The sequence below is a fragment of the Aythya fuligula genome, chromosome Z, assembly GCF_009819795.1.
Source record: "Aythya fuligula isolate bAytFul2 chromosome Z, bAytFul2.pri, whole genome shotgun sequence".
Taxonomy (NCBI): Eukaryota; Metazoa; Chordata; class Aves; order Anseriformes; family Anatidae; genus Aythya; species Aythya fuligula.
Window position 1 is genome coordinate 62,906,132 of NC_045593.1, and position 21,509 is coordinate 62,927,640.

The following is a 21,509-nucleotide window of genomic DNA, read 5'->3' on the forward strand; positions in this document are numbered from 1 at the left end:
CTCACTTTTTAAAAGGGAAAGAAGGAAGGCCTGGGAAGCTGCAGGCCTGTCAGTCTCACTGCTGTACCTGGCAAGATCATGGAGCAGATCCTACTGGAAACTATGTTATGGGACATGGAAAACAGATGCGATTGGTTACAGCCAGAATGGCTTCCCTAAGGGCAGACGTTGCCTGGTAAATCTGGTGTCCTTCAAGGAGGTTGAAACATTTAGTGAATAAGGGGAGGAGTATGTGATGTCATCTGCCTGGGTTTGTGCAAAGCATTGGAGACTGTCCCACATGACATCCTTGTCTCTGAAATGGAGAGACATGGATCTGATGTATGGACCTGTCAGTGAATTAAGAACAAGTATTATTTAATATCTTTGTTGGTGACATGGACAGTGGGATTGAATGCAAGTTTGCTGATGACACTATGTTGTGTGGTGCAGTTAACATTGGAGGGAAGGGATGCTGTTCAGTGGGATCTGGACAGGCTTGCGAGGGCCTGTGTGAACCTCACGAAGTTCAACAAGACCAAGTGCAAGGTCCTGCATCTGAGTTGGGGCAATTCCCAAGGCTGGGCAGAGAATGGGTTGAGAACAGCCCTGAGGAGAAGAACCTGGGGATGCTGGTGGATGAGAAGCTCAACGTGAGCTGGCAATGTGCACTTGCAGCCCAAGAAGCCACCATACCCCTGGGGTGCATCAAAAGCAGCATGGCCAGCAGGGCAAGGGAGGTGATTCTGCCTCTCTGCTCTGCTCTTGTGAAACCCCACCTGGAGCACTGTGCTCAGCTCTGGGGCACCCAGAGGGAAATGGATGTATTAGAGAGGTCCAGTGTCGTGGTTTAACCCGACCGGCAGCTAAACACCACGCAGCCGTTCGCTCACCCTCCCCCCTCCCTCTCTGGGACGGGGGAGAGAAATGGAAAGTGAAGCCCGTGAGTTGAGATAAAGACAGTTTAATAAGACAGGAAAAGAAAAAAAAAAAATAACAAAAATAATAATAACAATAATAATAATGATGATACAATGGTGATAATACGAAAGTAATAATAGTATGTACAAACAAGTGATGCACAATGCAATTGCTCACCACCCGCTGACCGATGCCCAGCCTAACCCCGAGCAGTCCGGCCCCCTCCCCCCGGCTAGCCACCCCTATATATTGTTTAGCATGACGTCAGATGGTATGGAATACCCCTTTGGCTAGTTTGGGTCACCTGTCCTGGGTCTGTCCCCTCCCAGCTCTTACTGCACCCCCCAGCCTGCCCGTTGGCAGGACAGAGCAAAGGCTGAGATGTCCTTGGCTTAGTATAAGCACTGCTCTGCAACAATTAAAGCATCGGGGTGTTATCAGCACTCTTCTCATTCTAAGCCAAAACACAGCATTCCACCAGCTACTAGGAAGAAAATTAATTCTGTGCTAACTGAAACCAGGACATCCAGACAGGGCCATGAGGATGATCCAAGGACTAGAGCACCTCTCATGAAAACAGGGTGGTGTAGTTGGGGTTCTTTATCTTAGTGAAGGCTCAAGGGGTTCCTTCTAGTGGCCTTCCAGTACCTAAAGGGGGCCTACAGGAAAGCTGGGAAGGGGCTCTCTGTCAGGAAGTGTAGTGGCGGGACAAGTGGTCACAGCTTTAAACTAAAAGAGAGTAGACATAGATTGGATGTTAGCAGGAAGGAAATGCCTCAGTCTGAGGGTGGTGAGGCCCTGGCACAGGTTGCCCAGAGAAGCTGTGGCTGCCCCATCCCTGGAGGTATTTAAGGCCAGGCTGGATGGTGGGGCTTTGGGGAGCCTTGTCTACTGAGAGTTAGAGGGACTGGAACTGGATGGTCTTTAAGGTCCCTTCCAACCCAAACCATTCTGTGATATTATTCATGAAGAGATTCTAGAAGGACATTGTTACTTGTTTTTTCTTTTTATTAGGATGAGCTATTCTAGAAGATAGCCAAAGTATGCTTTTCCATTATGATGATTTTATATATTTTTTTAGATAGAGTAAATAGAGTGATAGTGTTTTCAGTACTTGCATATGATACTTCAAATACTTCTACTGATCACTGAATACTATATTTCTTGTTGATTCTCAAAAAAAATAATGACAGAATACTTAGTAATTCATATGTGAGTATAAAGACAAAAGAACTTTTTAAAGGGATTCATCATTTTAATTCTGTTTTTTTTTTTTCTTTTTTTTCAGACTGAAAAAGATGCAAATTGTCTTGAACCATGGCTAATAAAGGAAATGGATTCTTGTCTTTCTGACATCTGGTTGCATAAGGATATTGATTCCTTTGCTCAGGTGTTCCATTTCATTTTAACTGAAAACGTTAGTGGTAAGTTGCTTCTGATTATTTTGTTTCACAAGAAAAAAACAACCATGAAATGACTTGATTTTCTGTGATTTTGTTATCTCAATTCTCAAATGTTATTTTTGAATACTGATGCTTATTCAAAAAAAATGAATGTGTCTAGCAGAGTTAATCAGTTGTGCACTTATTTGTTATCATGCTCATTTTGAAGTATTGATATATATGTTATTATTGTTTTAGAAACATTCTAAATTTACATGAATTGACTGATAGGATGAAGTGAATAAATAAACTCTTGTTGGGCTGGGTTTTGAAAGTCATATTCATATTTTGCTTAGAAGAAAAAATGTGTAATTTTTTGCTAATTTTTTACTTCTCAGTTGATTATAGGCACAGTGAAACCAGTGCAACTGCACTAATGATTGCAGCAGGGAGAGGCTTCCTGAGTCAAGTAGAACAACTGATCAGCATGGGAGCAAGTATCCACTGCAAATCATCCAATGGCTGGTAAAAACAAACAGATAAACTGAAAAAAAAAAAACATCAACTTGTATCTCAATATAAAAATGGTAAAACTTAGAAAACATAACAGAACTCTTAATTTACTAATTTATCAGAATATTGTGGTATAATAACATAAGTGGTAATGAGTTTTGACAGTCTAAACAATTTCTAATTTCTGTTCTATTACGTTTTTTTCTGTAAATTCTAAATTAAATTGTCAATCAAATGGCCTTGAATACAGGATGTACTATACTCCTGATTTCAATGAACCTGATTTGACCTACTGCTAGGAAAAGTTAGGAATATTTCCTCACTTGGTTGATTGAATTAGACCCCAAATGTTTGGTGGTTCAAATTATAAGAGAGTTAACTATACTGGATTAAAAAAAAAAAATTCTCCTGCAGGTGCAAAGATCTTTGCAGTGTTACAGCTGCAAGTATGTTCTGTTGGGTAGGAAAATCCCTGTTAATCTCTTAAAATAAATAAATAAAAAATTAGATTTTGGTGGCTATAAATCTATCTTTGAGTAGCTGGGAACTACTATGAATCACTGTAGTGTAGAAGGATAAGAATAGGGATTCCAGATGGCTGATCTTTGAAGAATTTGGGAAGGAATGCAGTTTAAAAGGAAAACAGAATGAACTGCATTGTGAGGAGGATGACTTCCACAAGGGATCAGAACCCAGTAGTTTTACGCATTATGGAGAAAAACACTTGGGGTGTGACTTCTCAGGATTATTTAAAGGACCAGGTAAAAGGTTGCTATAAAAAGGCTTAGTTTAGCTGTGCACATTGTGACACTCCTTTAAAAAACACAAACCATTCTTCCCACTCCTTTCCCTTTGCAGGTACTTCTGTGTAGAGATACCATTTTTACTTGGTAAAGAATTGCAGCTATATACAAATTGTGAAACTATTTATTATACGTGTTTTTACAAGTTGCTAATCCAGCAGTAATGACACTGCTTAAGTGGTAATGCAGAAATGATAGAACAGTGCAGTGCAGCATGTCAGTTGTCTTCTCACTTAAGGTGCTACTCATATGTATCTTGTGAAGAGAAAATAATAAAGACCATTATGCAACTCTTTAAGGATGGCTCTGGACTGGGCTAAGCACTTTGGGCAGACGGAGGTTGTTGACCTGTTGGAATCCTACAGGTAAGCTATAACTACTTTGCAAAAACAGTTGTTTAACTTGGTATATGGATGTTTGTTTATGTTTTGCCACATTTTAATCAGAACAGTTTCGGGTACTCTAGAATTTGGCCTAGAGGGATTTGTTTGAGAGTAGAAGCATTCTGAAAATATGTTGCTTATGATGCTGAACAGAAACTTTTTTTAGTGATTATGTTTGCACAACTCCTGGGATAAATATAGTTCTAGTGGTATAGGAACTTTCTTATATCATTAGCCTTTACTGTCATGTTGTAACACAACAGGAATGTCAGTATCTAGGCTTGATGTGATTATAGTAAGTTACATAAATATGGAGGAGGTATTGATGCTATACTATGCTTTCAAAATAAGCATCTTAAATGAAAATGGTGCAAACGGCATCCTTTCTTTTTCTGTGCATTGTTGATACATGATATACCCATGTTTAAAGAAACATTGTATGCAGGTAACATGTAGGCCAGTACATTAAAAACTGTTTGATGTTTAACTCACAGGAAATAGTTACAGTTCTGTAGACCTGTGTTGTTATAATTTGTCTGTGTAGTTTCTTAGTGTCCTTACTACCTAAATTTCATGGTAGGGAAGTTTTTGGAAGACATGTTCTTCTAAATGTTTTCCCTTTAGCACATAAAACAAACTATGTAACCTCCAGTTGTTTTGGGTCATGTTTCAACGAAGTACAGTAACTCTAATGCTAAAAATGAGAATTGCATGCTCTGCAGGGTTAGCACGTAAGTCAGTCAACAGTGATAGTATTGTGGACATGCTGTTCTTCTGCACTTTAAACATTGGACACAGGTAGTCATCTTAGTCTGGATCTAAATTTGAATTGATGGCTGAATGCAAACTTGAAGTAAACAACCTTGACCCTGGCCTATACTTGTATGTTTTAGTGCATCAGTAGAATTTGGAAATCTGGATGAAAGTTCCCTTGTTCAGTCAAGTGGTAATGACCTTGGAGCAGAGGACAGAGAATTGTTGAAAGCTTATCATCACAGTTTTGATGATGAAAAGGTGGATCTGGACCTGATCATGCACATACTTTATAACATCTGTCACACTTCAGATAGTGGTAAGTATATATACACAGTCCTATATAACTGCTGTGGATTCAGCTTCTGATTATTTGTGCTCTTTTTTTTCAGTAATACCAAAAACCTTCTGGGTAGTTGTATGTATGTTACTGAAGTGTATTTTCATATATTTGAAGTGAATTTGTTCTTTAACTCTATAAATCAACTCTTTTTGTAGGAGCAATTCTAATATTTCTTCCTGGCTATGATGAGATAGTTAGCTTGAGGGACCGTATTCTTTTTGATGACAAGAGATTTGCTGACAATGCTCACAGGTAAAATGTTTTATTTCAATGGTTCTATTGAGATTTTTATTGTTTCTTTTAAAGATCCTTAAAAAGTACTCCTTGTCATTTATTAGATATCAAGTTTTCATGCTTCATTCAAATATGCAGACTTTGGATCAGAAGAAAGTGCTTAGAAGTCCACCTTCTGGTATTCGCAAAATAGCAAGTATCAGATGACTTCTTCACATATTATATTGATCTACGTAGTCTTTTACAGTTACTATAGTCTTTTTCTTACTTGCAGATTCTTTCTACTAATATTGCAGAAACCAGCATCACAGTTAATGATGTTGTATTTGTTATTGACTCGGGCAAGATGAAAGAGGTATGATTGACTTAAACTTTCTTTGGGAAGTAAAATTTTTAAGATTATTTAAAAATACTAATATACCATAAATTTTGGAGAAATTAATTTTTGAGAGCTAGCATATGTCAAGTAACAAAACTCATTGTGAAGTTCTGGCATCCTTTTTCTTTATGACAAGTACTGTAAACAAATGATTAAAAACGCTGGAAAAGTTACTGCAGGCTACTGTATGTGAAAAAAACTTAGCGCTTCTGTTTGATTTTCAGTCTATCAGCTTAGAACCCCATCTTCCTGAGAGTTAAACAACACTGGGAGTTCCCTCTGTCATGTTATTCTGTCTAGGCCAGTTCTAATCTAGTGCAAAGTTTTCAGACAGTTTTTTGATATGTTGAATGCCCCCTATACTAATTACTTCTGTGAGAAACATGAGAACTTAGAGTAATTTCATGGGAGATATACACACCAAATTTATCAAGTTCTGATGGTACTACCGTTGTTTTGTATTTTTGCACCAAATGCAGGGAAAGTGGGACATCATTTCCAAGAGTAAAACTTTATTGCGTATAATAACATATTTTTGCTTTGTGATACTGCAAAACACAACTCATAGCACTTATTGATTAACACCATTGAGTAGAAAACTTCTGACTTAGAAAACTGTGTAGTGCAAAGATACTGCAAACAAGGTAGCATAACCTCACTTCTGAGTAAGTCCTTTAGAACATGACTTTGTGCCAAAAATGTTGGTACTTAATATTATTTTTTACAGATCTTCTATTGATGATTGAAATCATTAATAATTTTTATTTTATGTACTCTGTTAAATCTCTATTTTATTTTCCTTTTCTTTTGTAGAAATCTTTTGATGCACTGAGTTGTGTTACAATGCTAAAAACTGTGTGGATTTCAAAAGCTAGTGCCATCCAGAGAAAAGGCAGGTAATAAATGTTTCATGCTGGTTTTTACTGTGCAAACATCCACCATCCTGTATGGTAAGGATAAAGTACACAATTGAAGGGGAGCCACACTGGGTAACATTACTAGGTTAGTCCAGTATAAAGTTTGACTATGGCCAGTAAGTCTCTGAAGAAAAGTAACGGTCAGCATGTAGTTCCTTGGAGTAACTTCCCCAAGTCCTAGAAAAATGTGACTTAGGAATTTCCCAGAACTTACAATAGGCTTGTTTTTTGATTTTTTTTTTTTTTTTTCCCCCCATGAAACTGTTCACTACCAGCACCCACTGTATCCTGTTAGGTATTTCACAACTTACCTATATTATCTCTGGGCAAAGGGCTGCCTACCAGTTTTTGCTTGATGCCCCTTCATCCCTATGTTAGAAGAGACATTGAACAGTGATTTCTTACTTACTTTTTCCAAACTATTTCTGACTTTACAGGACTGTCATTCTTGTCGACAGTGGGTGACGGCTAAGTGTAGCAACAAATACCAGTGTTTGCTGCTATAATATTGGCATTAGCTTTCAGGAATCTTAGTGTGCATGTAAGAATTTGCTTTCTTTGTCCCCTCATTTTTAAGTAGTTTGGTCTTGGTTCTACCTTTTACTCCTGGAAAAACTTCCAGCTCTTGGGGGTTGTAAGGAGGTTTAAGAGAAGAAGAAATGAAGTTTGCCACTTATATTCTTTATAGCTAAAACAGTAATATTTGGATTGATCTTAGATTAGTATAAAAACAAAACAAAACCACAACAACAACAAAACCACAAACAACAACAAAAACCAACACTCATCACTTTGTTTAGGCCTTGTTTTTGTCTCCCCAAGTCTTTCAATGTTGGCATAAAATTATATTAACAAATTTCCATACTCAAAAACAGTCTACTTTCTGAAAGACTCTCACTTTATATGTGAGAATTAGGATTAACAGAATTATCTTTTTATTAGAACTGCTTCTACAGACAATTCCTGTTCTAAGTTTGTGTTGTTTATGGATGTGTGTGATTTTTGTGATTTATTTTTTTTTAAAGATGTAATTATTAACAACTTCCCATATTTTATTTTCAAGGGCTGGGCGCTGTCGGCCTGGAGTCTGCTTCCGTCTCTTCAGCAGGCTCAGATTTCAGAATATGTTGGAATTTCAGACTCCAGAACTTCTACGAATGCCACTTCAGGTGCTTGTTCAGTTTTAATTTATAACTTTAAAACACGTATTATCAAACTATACTACCAATTACAAGAGTTGGTTTCATACAATCTAAATTTTCTTTTTTTATGTTTCTAACTTGTAGGAGCTTTGTTTACACACAAAACTGCTGGCTCCAATTAATTGTCCAATTGTTGACTTCCTTATGAAAGCTCCTGATCCTCCACCGGCTTTAATTGTGAGAAATGCTGTGCAAATGCTTAAGGTCAGCAGAAGTATAGATTTAGATGGAATTGTGTTTGTTTCTATGTTTGTGGTGTAGCAGTATATCTTACTGAGTTTCATGTTTACTGTGGTTTTGTTTCTGTTTTTGTATGTGTGGATGGATGTTTTAATATTGAAGGAAAAGAATGCTTAAATTCATCTCAAACTTCACACGGAGTTTGACTTGTATTCTTAGTATTTGTAACAAGTCTAGTTAATGTCCTGTATGCACCTTCTTTCTGCTTTTATTGGAAATTAATTTTGTCTGCTTCCCCTTTCACCCTCTGTTTTTTTCTCTTCAAACAGACAATAGATGCTATGGATCCTTGGGAAGACCTCACTGAACTTGGTTATCATCTTGCTGAATTACCAGTAGAGCCACACCTTGGTAAAATGGTGCTGTGTGCTGTTGTTTTGAAGTGCCTGGATCCCATTCTTACTATTGCTTGTACTCTTGCATATCGAGACCCTTTTGTCCTACCTACACTGGCCTCTCAGAAGCGTGCAGCCTTGCTGTGCAGAAAACGTTTAACTGCAGGAACGTTTAGTGACCATATGGCACTTCTCAGGGCTTTCCAGGTATTATTTCTTCTTCAGAAAGAACACTAATCACCATAGATCATGTACTGAAGTAAATAATGTGCCTATAAAGTTGAATGTAGAGTGATAGATTGTGAGTAAGTAGTTAGATAATAAACTTCTTAATTTTTTTTTTTTGCCTAGTGGCTGTCCTGATTGTTAAACTCACTAATAACTTCGTGAGGAAACATTTTCAGCTTTTTAATTTATATTTTTAATCTGTCTAAATTCTAATGGTTCTAACAAAATGAGACTTCCTGTTATTGTAACAGGATATAAAATAACTTGGAGATACCCAATTATCTAAATTAACTTACCTACTAAATTCTCTTTACATTAACTAGAAAAAAAAATCTGATTTGATGCATTTCAGTTTGAGAATTGTTTTGTCTTTGTTTTTCTATGTAAATGTACTTGAAAAGTAATTTTTTTTGTTGTTTTTAGCTAACCAAATCTAAAGGCAAATGTAAAAATACTCTTTACAGGCATGGCAGAAGGCACGAAGTGATGGCTGGGAGAGAACCTTCTGTGAAAAGAACTTTCTTTCTCAGGCCACCATGGAAATCATCATAGGAATGAGAACACAATTGCTTGGTCAGCTTAGAGCTTCAGGTGAGTAGCTCAGAATTTTTTTTAATGCAGCCTCTGACTCCAAAATAGAGTAAATGCATATGGATTATAACAAGAATAACATTCACAGGTGTCCTTTGCTAATTTGAAACAGACCAGTATACATCCATTCTGGTCATGGTGGAGATACCAGAGAGAGGAGGTGTTGCTGAAAAACAGAAGCAGATGCTAATCTTACTGAAAGTACTCTTGTAGTTCTGCATTATGCTGGCTTTCACATGAAATATGACTTTCATATGAGAGATGTTGCGTTGCGCTGCGCTGGTGCGGCCTCACCTTGAGTACTGTGTGCAGTTCTGGGCACCACAGTATAAAAAGGACATGAAACTGTTGGAGAGTGTCCAGAGGAGGGCTACGAAGATGGTGAAAGGCCTTGAGGAGAAGACGTACGAGGAACGGCTGAGGTCACTGGGCCTGTTCAGCCTGGAGAAGAGGAGGCTGAGGGGAGACCTCATCGCAGTCTACAACTTCCTCGTAAGGGGTTGTCAAGAGGCAGGAGACCTTTTCTCCATTAACACTAGTGACAGGACCCGCGGGAACGGGGTTAAGCTGAGGCAGGGGAAATTTAGGCTGGACGTCAGGAGGGGGTTCTTCACAGAGAGGGTGGTTGCACACTGGAACAGGCTCCCCAGGGAAGTGGTCACTGCACCGAGCCTGTCTGAATTTAAGAAGAGATTGGACTGTGAACTTAGGCACATGGTCTGAACTTTTGGGTAGACCTGTGCGGTGTCGAGAGTTGGACTTGATGATCCTTAAGGGTCCCTTCCAACTCAGGATATTCTATGATTCTATGATTCTATGTTTTCTTGAATTTGTATGTTATGTTAATTTATTTCTGTATTAGATGTCTCTGTGCTTTAAGAACTAATTGCTTTTTGAGTTAGTACAAAGCACCTTATCAAGAAGGATTTTGGTCGAATAGTTTCTGCTTGGTGCTGTTAAGTTTGGCAGTGTGAAAAATGCAGCAAGAAAAATGCAGTGAGAAACAAAACTATGAATGTGTGTATTACATCTGTCTTCTTCCTCGTTCAGGTTTTGTCAGAGCCCGAGGAGGAGCTGATATCAGAGATGTTAACACTAACTCTGAAAACTGGGCTGTAGTTAAAGCTGCATTGGTGGCTGGGATGTATCCCAATCTAGTACATGTGGACAGGGGAAACCTGGTTTTGACAGGACCAAAAGAGAAGAAAGTGCGTTTTCATCCTACCTCTGTTCTTAACCAGACTCAGTATAAAAAGGTAAAATCCCTTATACTCTTTTGTCAAGTACAGATTCAAAGATATTCTATCAAATTTATGAAAGTTTTAGAAATGTCCTTTCATAGCTGTACTTTTAAAAGTAGCATGCGTGTGCCAGTTAGTAGACACTAGAATTTTAGGAAATATTTTTCCTGCTTGTTGATGAAACAAAGAATTAGAGTTGGTTCAGTTTTACAATATTTCATCCAAAATTAATTCAGAAGGAATAATCCTTCTAGGTGGAACAAGACAATATGAAAAAAAAAGACTAAAGCCCTAGTTATGAACTCGTGTAAAAGACAGTGATCTCTGCTCATAGTAGTAAGCAGTTCTGCTCTGAAACTTGAGTTTTTAGATGCTTGAAGCAAAATATTTGGCTTTAAAGGTGGATGTTCTTTCTAAGTAAAATTGAATTTCGTGTGTGTGTATATCTGTTTGTATTTTTACATATATATATATCTATCAAATGAGAAATGTTAAAACTTAATTCAATTACAAACAGAGGGTAAAACAGCCTAGTCTTGATTGCTTCTGTGCAGATTCCACCAGCGAATGGGCAAGCTGCAGCTGTTCAGGCACTCCCCACAGACTGGCTTATATATGATGAAATGACAAGAGCTCACAGGATAGCAAATATCAGATGTTGTTCAGTTGTAACGTCTGTCACTGTGGCACTCTTCTGTGGACCAGCTAGGTTACCACGTAACGCTTTGCAGGAGCCTTCATCTCTTCGAGGTATATCGGATTTCAGATTTGTAATGTTTCAATTTAATACATATTAGAATGTGATATGGAAGGCTCATTTCACAAGGGTATTTAGTACATGTATTGGCTAATTCTTTAAGCTACAGAGCTGTGGTTCCTATAGCTGTTCCAGAATAGCTTACTGGCTCTGTAAATAATGGCTTAGTTATGCACAAGAAATGTTCTAGCTTAATGTTCTTCTTCTTCTTCTAAAAAAAAACAAAAACAAAACAAACGTTTATGAAGTGCTACATTTTGATTTCATTAAATGCAACTTTTTACTGTTGGTATAATAAGTAATGAAAAAATAGAAGATAAGGAACTTCATTCTTCATTGTACTGTCAGAAATGATCACCATCCCTACCTTGTATTCTAATATTCTGCTATACATAAGGATTATGAAATTTGTTGCAGAGATTGTGATCTACATTCTTAATCTGCAGTAAGAGCTATTCTCTGTAAAGAGTTGTTTTTTTTAGCAGCTGTTAATTGATCATGCTAGGAAAACTCCAGTTCCATGTTATACCTACGTTCCATCAACAGCCATCATTCCTGAAAAATTACTTTATCAAGTATTGTTTTCTTTTTCCCCATGTTTATAATGTTGAGCCATAGCTGGGTGATTTGGATACTGTCTGTGCATTAAGGCAGAAGTTTCAGGCTTCCCTGGCATAAGGCAATTGAAGAATAACAGAGGTTCCCTTCTCCTCTTACTGTTTTATCTGTTTGTGAAAACATACCATACAAAATACCTGTGTCCTTACAGGACAGAACCAGAAAAAGGTGTTAACCAGAAAAAGGGGTTGTGAGCAAAGGAATTGTTGAAGTCCCAGAAAGTATTTGATTAAGTACTTGTATTTTATACTAATCTAAGAGCACTTCAGCATCTTATTGTGTTAGGAGAAGTAGAGAACTAGATTTATAGAAGATTGTCACAAGCCTTCAAATATTAGAGAACTTAAATGAGGGAGAAAAGGCTATACCACTGAATGTTGTCTGGACTGAAATGACCTTATTTTAAAGTTGAGGAAATCCCTTCTGACTTACAACTTGATGAATAAGATTATAATTCTGTTTTAACTAATTTGTAATAGCAGAATTTATAATTAATTCTAAACTACTTTCAGTTTTGCAGTTCTTGAAATTAAAAAGAAGGGTAGATTCTGTAGAATATAACTTGAGAATCTGCCAAAAAATCTCTGAAATAAATTTAGAAGAAACACTGAGGGTAGGTCAGAATGACTACTGTCTCCTTGAGGCATGAACTATCCTAATCAGGATAGGTGTTTTTACGACAGTAACTGGGTGACTGTAGACCTGGTATAGTATGGAATTAACCTCTCTGTAAACACTAGGATAATGGACACAGCCAAACAGAGATTCTCATTTAGTATATCCTACTTTTCCCCTAAATCAAGTTGTATAACAAGCTTTAAAAGTGATTGAAAGCTGCTCTGAACTACATCTGTAGTACTTCAACATAGATTTGTAGGAGTTGCTAGCAGTTCCTTTGCTATTTGCTCCTCAAGCTCCCCCTACAGTACTTAAAGTCTAGGTGGCAAGGCCAATCGTAGAAGTCTGGTCACTCTGAAGGCAGGACCAACACGAGGCTTATCCTTAAGGTGATGTTAAGCATTTTTTGACTGGAACAAAATTGTATGAGGTGTTGGGAAAGGCTGTAATTTCCACAGAGGGTGCTTTGATGTGCTAGTACTTAGTTTGAAGATAGGTGTCAAATTTTCAGAATAACTTAGAACTTTTTACGTAATATTTCTAGAGCAACCAGTAGCAACTTTTATATTTTCTCCCCAAGGAAGATGCAACCAATATTACATCACTTAAATTAATGTATATGAATATTAATGGTTCATATCCATAAATTATACTCACATAGTTCTGAAGAATCACAAATTATAGTTAGTAATGAAATAAAAAATGCAACTAATATTATGAAATGTGTAATGGCAGTATTAGTACTGAAAAGTATAGTATATACGTTTTTTCTCCTACAGATCACTTTCTCTGACAGTGTAAACCAGATTATTCAAACTCAAACAATTTAGAAACTATTGGTATGGCAAAATATATATGGCTTCTAGCTGAAACATGCATTTTAAACATTATCAATTTTATTCTACTGATAACTTTTAAAAACAATTGGCTATCCTAGTAGCTAGAAGTAATTGGGAATACAAAGAAGTTTCATTATTTTTTTTTTTTTAAATTTAAGTGGAATGCTGTAGGGATAGAAGCAGAAATAATCTGTCCTGCTGTCTGTTCTCTATAAATACTAGTTTGAATCAAAATAAGAGTTTGTTAGAAGTTTTCTTGTCTTGCTCTTTAACTGTTACCTGTTTTTTTTTTTTTTTATTTAAAAAAAGATATTTATCCTGATTGAACTGCAATGTTTTTCCCCAAGGAATAATAATAATTCGTAATATCTATATAACTATTTTTTTTATTTGGGTCTTTAATCTGCTGTTTCACTAGAAAGTAATGCATAGAGTGATGTGCAGTTTTGCAAACAGCTTCCAGCAAAGGTTTGTGTGGTAACCATTATCAACATCAACGAATCATTATGTGGGTTGAGTCAAATTATGTCAATACAGCTGCTTATATAGCAGGACCCTCAGCAGGTCTGGATGCTGGAGTTCTGCTACTGAAACAAAAGTAGCCCAACAGACTTGTTACGGCGATGTATTTGCATGAAATGAGTGATCTTAAAATGTTTCTTTGAAAAGTAGGTGAAATAGTATCAAGTGGAGTAAAACTTAGAAGGAAGGTAGGTTTATTTCAGGTAATACAATAGTGAGTATTTTTTGTAAGTAGAAAATATATAAGGTACATTAACATTCCTATATACATATATTTAATCCAGGGAATGGGGTATCCAATGAGAACAGTGATAGTGAGCTGGAGGATGAAGCAAATTCTAATTCAGCGTTACTGAAGCTAGATGAATGGCTTCATCTCAAACTGGACTCTGAGGTAAGTAATGTGTAGAGAAGTTCTGGCTGTTTTAGGAAGCAGAGTTGTTTATGAAACACTGAGTAATCAGATCCAACAATAATGCTGTCTCTTGTAGAGATGTTCAAAACTTTGATAACATGGAAGTTGGATTAGAGTCTTCTAAGCTCAGTTAACCTCCTTTGAGCTAAAGTTTGCATAAGAAAGTGATGTCCCCTAGAACTAAGCTCTTCTCCCTCTTATATGAAGCATGCATACATTCAGACTGGGTGGAGAGAAAAGGCATAAAGCATTTCATGACTTAAAGTGAAAAATAAGTCCTGTAAGTTTACTGTATAATAACTTGAATTTGGTGCAGAGCTAGTTGAAATAAAAGGTTCTAATAATGACCTTAAAGCACTTAGCAGCTTTCTTTAAATGTTTGTTTTTCTCCGGCTTCCCCTACAGTTTAGTCTTGCCCTTTGGCTTGGACTCTACTTGTTCTAGAATGCCAGATGCTGACTAATAAGTCTGAATGTACTTGTCTGATTTAACTTTCATTAGTCTTTAACAGAATTGAAATTCATTGCAGGTTGCTTGTTTGCTGTTGCAACTCAGACAGAAGTGGCATAGCTTATTTCTGCGTCGTATGCGAGCTCCTTCTAAACCGTGGTCTCAAATTGATGAAACGATAATAAAAGCAATCATAACTGTTTTAAGTACTGAAGAACAGGCTGCAGGTTTGCAGCAGCCTTCAGGAATTGGTCAGAGGCCAAGGCCTATGTCTTCTGAAGAACTTCCTTTAGCATCTGCATGGAGGTCAACCAGCAGTAGAAATAGCTCGGCAGAAACTGAATTGCCTGATGACTCCTCTAATGCTGAAAAGTAAGCTATTGAGATCTTCTAGAGAACATAAGCAATATTTTTTTTATCTGTAAAAGCATCACTTGAATTTCTGCTAGTCACATAAAGGAAGAAAAAAATGGCAGTATAGATGGAAGAACTGGCACTTTCCTGTAGTATACTGTAGCTGATTTCACTGGTAAGTATTTGGTATGTATGCATGCTGTTTGAGAGGACATTCAGGAATGTCGTTCATGAACTGTGTTCTCTGGGAAGAAGTATCAGAAGAGAAGGTTTGACCCTAGCATGCAAAACAAATGCATAAATATATATATTAATTATTATTAAAGTGTTTGATATTGTTTGGAATTACAGTAATTGCATATTCATGGAAAACACTGATATGTACATGTAAATTTTTCTGTATCAAACTCTTGTATCTTAAAACATCCTGTACCTTCCTTTACTTTTTAGAATTTTAATGAAATCTATGCCTCCAGTGTTCCAGCCAAAGAAATACAACAAAAAAACCACTTCGCACTCCAAACGAACATCAGATGACAGGTCAGATCAATCATCAGCGAGGTCTACAGACAGTAGTAGCTATCCTAGCCCATGTGCTAGTCCTTCTTCAACAACATCTGGAAAGGTAGAGTTCTCATAAATTATCCCCCTCTGGTACCAGCAGAACTTCAAAAATAAATTCCCCGATACTTTTCAACAACATTGTAGAACTTAGATTTTCATTTTTTAACAGCTGTGTAACATTAACTTTTAGAACCTAAAACCTAGACTAAATATCCTCATTATGCTAGTTTAGTAAGCAAAAAATGTTCTTCTTTGTACAGTGCTGAGTTAAAAGCTATCCAAAATATAAAAGCTGAAGTAAAGCTATCTAAATAAAAATGATTTTTTAAAAACTACATATAATAGGCAGATAAGGTGTTCTCATTTCTACTCTGAATTACTGTTTATAATACAGATCTGAAAGAATTAGTACACTTTTGAATTTGCTTCTTGTGTTTTCGCACCTCTGTTTTCATAATAGCATATGCTGAGATACTGATTCTCTTTTTTTTTTGTGTTACCTGCCTTACTTATCTAATGACAATTATTTTAACAAAGCATGCATTTTTATTGAAGTCACTGGTGTAATTCTCCCTGTGTACTTAATAAGCCAAAGTAATATTAAACCAATAACTAAGAAGAAAACCTGCTGTTCCCATAGGCGGTGACTTATTGGAAGATTTAATAATTTGTCTTAGGTCTTTCAATTTTTAAATTCAGCCAGTGTAAAAGAGTGTTTCCTGAAGGCAGAATTACAAGTAGTGTACTTAAAGTTAATTCTTCTAGACTGCAGCTTAGTTTCACCTGAAGATGTGTCAAACTTCAAAGAAGTTTATTTAATCACTGGACAATTTAGGCATATTCTGCCATACTTCATTGCTTTTCCTCATGAGTGATTGCTTTGGAAAATGCTTCAAAAATGTAAAAAACAGACCTGAAATTCATTTAAAAAACAACCCAGGCAGAACCACCACAGAAGTTCTGTTCTTCTAGCAGAATATGGGAATGGAGGGCAGGAATGCAGTTGAAAGTTTTATCTTCATGTACTAAAATGCTTTAAAAGTAAAACCATAGAACCTGACTTACTTTGTTAATTTAAATTTATTTTTTCCAGGCTTCCCAATCTCCTTCACCAAGATCAAATATGCCAGTTAGGTACTTCATAATGAAAAGTAGCAACTTGCAAAACCTTGATATTTCTCAGCAGAAAGGTATATGGTCTACAATGCCAAACAATGAACGAAAACTAAATAGAGCTTTCTGGGACAGCAGCATGGTTTACTTAATATTTTCTGTTCAAGGATCTGGACACTTTCAGGTGAGTCTGTAGTTAATGCTAAATGTTAGCTCTGATTGATGGTTTAGTAGATGAATACGTTTGGTGCAGAGGTTTTTGCTTCAAAAAGGACTTCTGACCTTTTACTTAGAATAAAAAAGACTTTTCAGGTAACTCAACCTTTTGCTCAAAGGCTAGTAGTGAATTGCCTTCAAACATCTGTCAGAATGCTTACGGCCTACATTAATCTGTTAAAAGCAGACACACACAAAAAAAAAAGGCAAGGGCTTGCTACCTTTTTCTTTGCATGCCAAAACTAACACTGTAAATGTTAGTAAATGGCTAAGCAGCTAAAATCCAATGGCAGCTTTCTAAATTTAGGAAACTCATAGATGTCTCTGACTAACTTGAATAATAGCTGTTTTGCTTGAACAGTATTTTCTAAAATCTGTGAGGGGGGGGAAGTCATACTATGATACTTGCAGAGCTTTGTCTTGACTTGTCAAATGTTTAGGTCAGAGGGTGTGATCAGTGTGACCTATGTAAAATGTACTATAATGCTTTACTTTAAAAATTCTAGCTTAGCAAGATATTCGTCATCAAAAGTTGTCCAATTTGAAGTTAAAGATCTGACCTGGTGGCACAAAGTTGCATGTTTACTGTTGTAGAGGAGGGTGAACTCAGTTGTTATGGGTAAAGGAAGTTTATCTTTTTTATATAAATCTACTTATAAGTCAGCTAAATGTAAAAACATAATGACCTAGTCAAAATACATCTGTATTGATAATACCATGTGATAATTTGGCAAATGCAGATGTGCTACTGGAAAGAAATTTTTGGCATGCCGGTTGGTTACGAAAATGGTCTGTTGTACTGGGGCTCTTGGAGAAGGAAACAGGCTAGGAAATACATGCTGAAATCTGGAGTGTGAGTAGTTGATGTTGCCTTGCCCTCCAGTTTTGACAATACAATGAATGTTCATGAAAATGTGAGACTTCCATTACTATTACTGTTCTCTTGCACCAAGTCTGTCTTCGCTTTCCACTTCTTTTTTTTAAACCTCCATTCCTTCTATTAATTTCCATTTAAGTTTGTCTTGAGCTATCTAGGACTGTGGTGGTTTAACACCAGTAGACAGACAAGCTCCGCCATACTGCTCTCTCATTCCCCCTCCTCAAAAAGACAAGGAGAAATTATGGTGGAAAAAGAGCTCATGGACTGACATAAGGATAGGAGCTCATTTGCCAGTTACCATCATAGGCAAAACAGACAGCCTAAGGGAGATTCATGTAATTTGTTGCTTCCTAATAACAGACTAGAACAGCTTGAACTAAAAGCACAATCCCTTCAACCCCATCTATCCTATTGTCTCTTCTCCTGAAGCAGAGCAGGCAAATGACAAATGGAGGTTGTGGTCAGTTCTTAGGCCCGGGGGCTCTCCATGGGCGCCACAGCCTCCTCCAGGCCACATCCACCTGCTCCACCGGGGGCTCCTCCACCCATGGGGGGGCTGCAGCGTGGAGATCTGCTCCATGTGGGACCCATGGGCTGCAGGGGGACAGCCTGCTCCACCAGGGGCCTCTCCCTGCACAGCCCGCAGGGGAACTGCTGCTGCCTGCCTGCAGCACCTCCTGCTCTCCTGCTGCACTCACATGGGGTCTGCAGGGATGTTTTACTCCTTGCTCTCCCAGCTGCTGTTCCATAGCATTTTTTCCCCTTTCTTACCTCTGCTCTCCCAGAGGCCCACCCAGCATCACTCCCTGGCTCAGCTCTGGCCAGCAGCAGGTCCCTTCTGGAGCAGCTGGAGCTGGCTCTGCTCTGACATGAGGTAGCTGCTGGGCTCTGCTCACAGAGGTCACCCCTGCAGTCTCCAAGCTGTTACCAAAACCTTGGCATGTTAAGTCCAATATAGCGTCTTAAAGCAGTAGTGTGTGCTGGGAACTCAGGAGTCCAAGAAGAGCAGTGCCCTATATATGTCATAGCTGACACAAATTTGCCTGAATGATTGCATTAGGAGCGCTTGTAATTTTTTTTTCTTTTTTTTGGGGGGGGAGGGGCTCGTAGGAGGCAAGTAGGGGTGGCCTGCTTAAAGAACTGAGAAGAAATTTTGGGTTTAGAATTTCTCTAATTTCCTATCTGTATACTTGTCTTTCTGGAATTTCTTTCCAATTTTTTGAATAAGAAAACCAAACACACTGTGACTTCTTTCTTTGATGAACAGCTATGTTAAAATTTCACATAGAGTCAGTAGAACAGAGGGAATGAGAATGAAGGAATATATTTTCTGTAAGAAATACCTACAGCTAGCAAATAATAACTGACTGTTTTGTAGTAGAACACTCATCTTGATCCCTTACACTTAAATGCTTTTACAACATACTTTAAACTTTGTAAAAAGTTTAGAGCCTTTTAGCGGTAGTCATGAGTGATTGAGAGGCGTTCTCAATGGTCAAATTCTAGAAGGCATATTTGAAAAGGAAAAAATGAAAGATACTTTTAATTTCCAGATGTAAACTTTTTTAAATATCCAGCTTCTTGGGAGAGAGTGAGAATCACTCAAAGTAATTTGAAAGTTTAGTCTCCAGTCCAATCATTACTTAATTCCAAAGCAAATAGATCTAATCTAACTGTGTTTTTCCTTTCACATTTCAATTCTTGCTCCAGGGATTTGCCAGAATGTCTTCTGAGATAGGGAGTGAAAAAAGTCAAGACTGGGGATCTGCCGGTTTAGGAGGTATATTTAAGGTGGAGTGGATCCGAAAAGAAAGCATTCCTTTTCAGTTTGCACACCATTTGCTCAACCCTTGGAATGACAATAAGAAAGTACAAATAAGCAGAGATGGCCAGGTAATATTACTGTCTCATAGCATCTCCATTACTTGATGGAACTATGTTGGTTTTATTTTTACTTCCTTTAGGCTTGACACCTATCAGCTGTCTTGATGTATTTGTTAATCTGAATCACAGTTCATTGAGGCACTCTGCATATTCCGCTAATGCGGTACTGTTGAACTAATGGAAGCTTTGTTGTGGAACAAGAGAAAGTTCATGTGGTAGAAGAAGCATTACTTGGCAGAATTTTGCACTACACCTTTGAAGTAATAGGTCAAGTTGTAGAAACTGACTCGTTGCTTTAATATGTATTGTATTTATGCTTTCAACAAAACTATATACTTCACGTGGAAAGTCTTCTGTAGAAGTACATTATTCCTTCATACTCCAAATTTACTAGTTACAGAAACTAAATTGTCAGATATAAATTGTATGTTTAATAGTAGCAGTAGAAATAACTTCTCACATTTCCTGCTTGTTTCTAGGAGCTGGAACCACAAGTTGGAGAGCAGTTGCTACAACTTTGGGATCGTATTCCTTTGGCAGAAAAAACTCAACTGAGTTGAGGATGTAAAGTAATATAGTAGAGGTAGGTGATTTCATGTATTATTTGCTTTTTATGATAGAGGAAAAGCTATCTATATGCAATATATCCTTACGGTGTTTAGTTTTGCAGTTTATTGATTAACAGCTACAGTTAGTAATAAATGTTCTTTTCTTCTTGCTTTTTTCAGCTGTGGTTGTCAAAACATCACTTAAAAGTGGTAAAACCAGCACTGTGCCTACAACATAAAGAAGAGGAAGAAGGTGGTGCAAGAAGCTCCTGAAGTTGTTAGTAATGCTGTGCTGCTAGCAGTGGCGGGGAGAAAAAAAAAAAAGAAGAAATTATGTTGTTTTCTTTATTTCTGTATTGTAACAATAATGTTACTCACCAGCCTGGTTTTGACAGAATTGTATTTTTTAATGAGGTTATTTTGTATGTGGTGAAAATTTAGAAAAAAGGTTTAATTTGGAACCAAGTTTGAAACAATTGACCATGTTAAGTTAGTGGGCTTTAAGTAGCACAGCAAGTAGTTTAAATGCACAGTTTACATTTGAAACTTTCTCAACACAGTACAAAGTGGAAGAGAAAACAGTGTAATATTAATTAGTTTTGCAGTTTCCTTAAAGTGAATGAATTGAGAGTTGTTGTCTCCTAATACACTTTAAGATTCTGTGTATTGGTTCAAATTCTATATGCGCAGTGTGAGAGAGCAGTATTCAGACAAACAACTGGGCAGCTGGTGAATGTCAGTTTGTTTAAATACAGAAATAAAAGGAGTGTGAAACTTCTTTGAGAGTAGATTGGTCCAATGCGCACTTCCAGTTTCAATTGTTCTCTACCTTTGTGTACTTCCAGTTTCAATTGTTTTAGACTTTCTAAAGGTATTTGCACTTTGGCAAGCTGAAATAATCTTCCAATGGCCTGGTGCCAAGTGGAAGTCTTAAGAGGGCACTAATGTGGGCATTATTACAAGGTGATTTTGCTGTATTTAAAAAAAAAAAAAAAAAAAAGCTTTCTTCATTTTGAGCTTCTCCTTAAAAGTTAACTTACTGTTTTATAAGGCTGGTATAAATTCAGTCTGTTCACTGTCAGCACGATGTTTGTAGTCACTCTAAAATAAGCTGAGAGCTTTTTCTGCTTCTGAGCCTGTTCTTATGTTCTCAGTGTCTAATAAAAATATTCATACAGAGTTCAGAATACCCAGTGTACTCACTTGCATACTGTGTAGGGACTGCCATGCATAAACAATTGGTTTTGTGTTTCCAAGACTGAGCTTTTGTAAAGCTGGTATTGTCTA

At 37.2% G+C, this 21,509-nt stretch overlaps 1 protein-coding gene across 1 annotated transcript in view; it reads left to right on the forward strand.

Moving 5' to 3' along the window:
* Window positions 1-21,202, forward strand: part of YTHDC2 (YTH domain containing 2) — a 33,616-nt gene extending 12,414 nt beyond the window's left edge. The window contains exons 10-30 of the mRNA XM_032205922.1: window positions 2,189-2,324; window positions 2,681-2,807; window positions 3,898-3,963; window positions 4,875-5,053; window positions 5,233-5,329; window positions 5,416-5,503; window positions 5,586-5,666; window positions 6,504-6,586; window positions 7,671-7,776; window positions 7,894-8,013; window positions 8,319-8,591; window positions 9,077-9,203; window positions 10,254-10,459; window positions 10,999-11,194; window positions 14,083-14,192; window positions 14,743-15,035; window positions 15,468-15,642; window positions 16,675-16,878; window positions 19,501-19,683; window positions 20,154-20,257; window positions 20,403-21,202. Coding sequence (XP_032061813.1) covers window positions 2,189-2,324; window positions 2,681-2,807; window positions 3,898-3,963; window positions 4,875-5,053; window positions 5,233-5,329; window positions 5,416-5,503; window positions 5,586-5,666; window positions 6,504-6,586; window positions 7,671-7,776; window positions 7,894-8,013; window positions 8,319-8,591; window positions 9,077-9,203; window positions 10,254-10,459; window positions 10,999-11,194; window positions 14,083-14,192; window positions 14,743-15,035; window positions 15,468-15,642; window positions 16,675-16,878; window positions 19,501-19,683; window positions 20,154-20,234 — 2,931 coding nt within the window. The 3' untranslated portion in view covers window positions 20,235-20,257; window positions 20,403-21,202. The remainder of the gene's footprint in view (window positions 1-2,188; window positions 2,325-2,680; window positions 2,808-3,897; window positions 3,964-4,874; window positions 5,054-5,232; window positions 5,330-5,415; window positions 5,504-5,585; window positions 5,667-6,503; window positions 6,587-7,670; window positions 7,777-7,893; window positions 8,014-8,318; window positions 8,592-9,076; window positions 9,204-10,253; window positions 10,460-10,998; window positions 11,195-14,082; window positions 14,193-14,742; window positions 15,036-15,467; window positions 15,643-16,674; window positions 16,879-19,500; window positions 19,684-20,153; window positions 20,258-20,402) is intronic.
* Window positions 21,203-21,509: the final 307 nt, after the last annotated feature.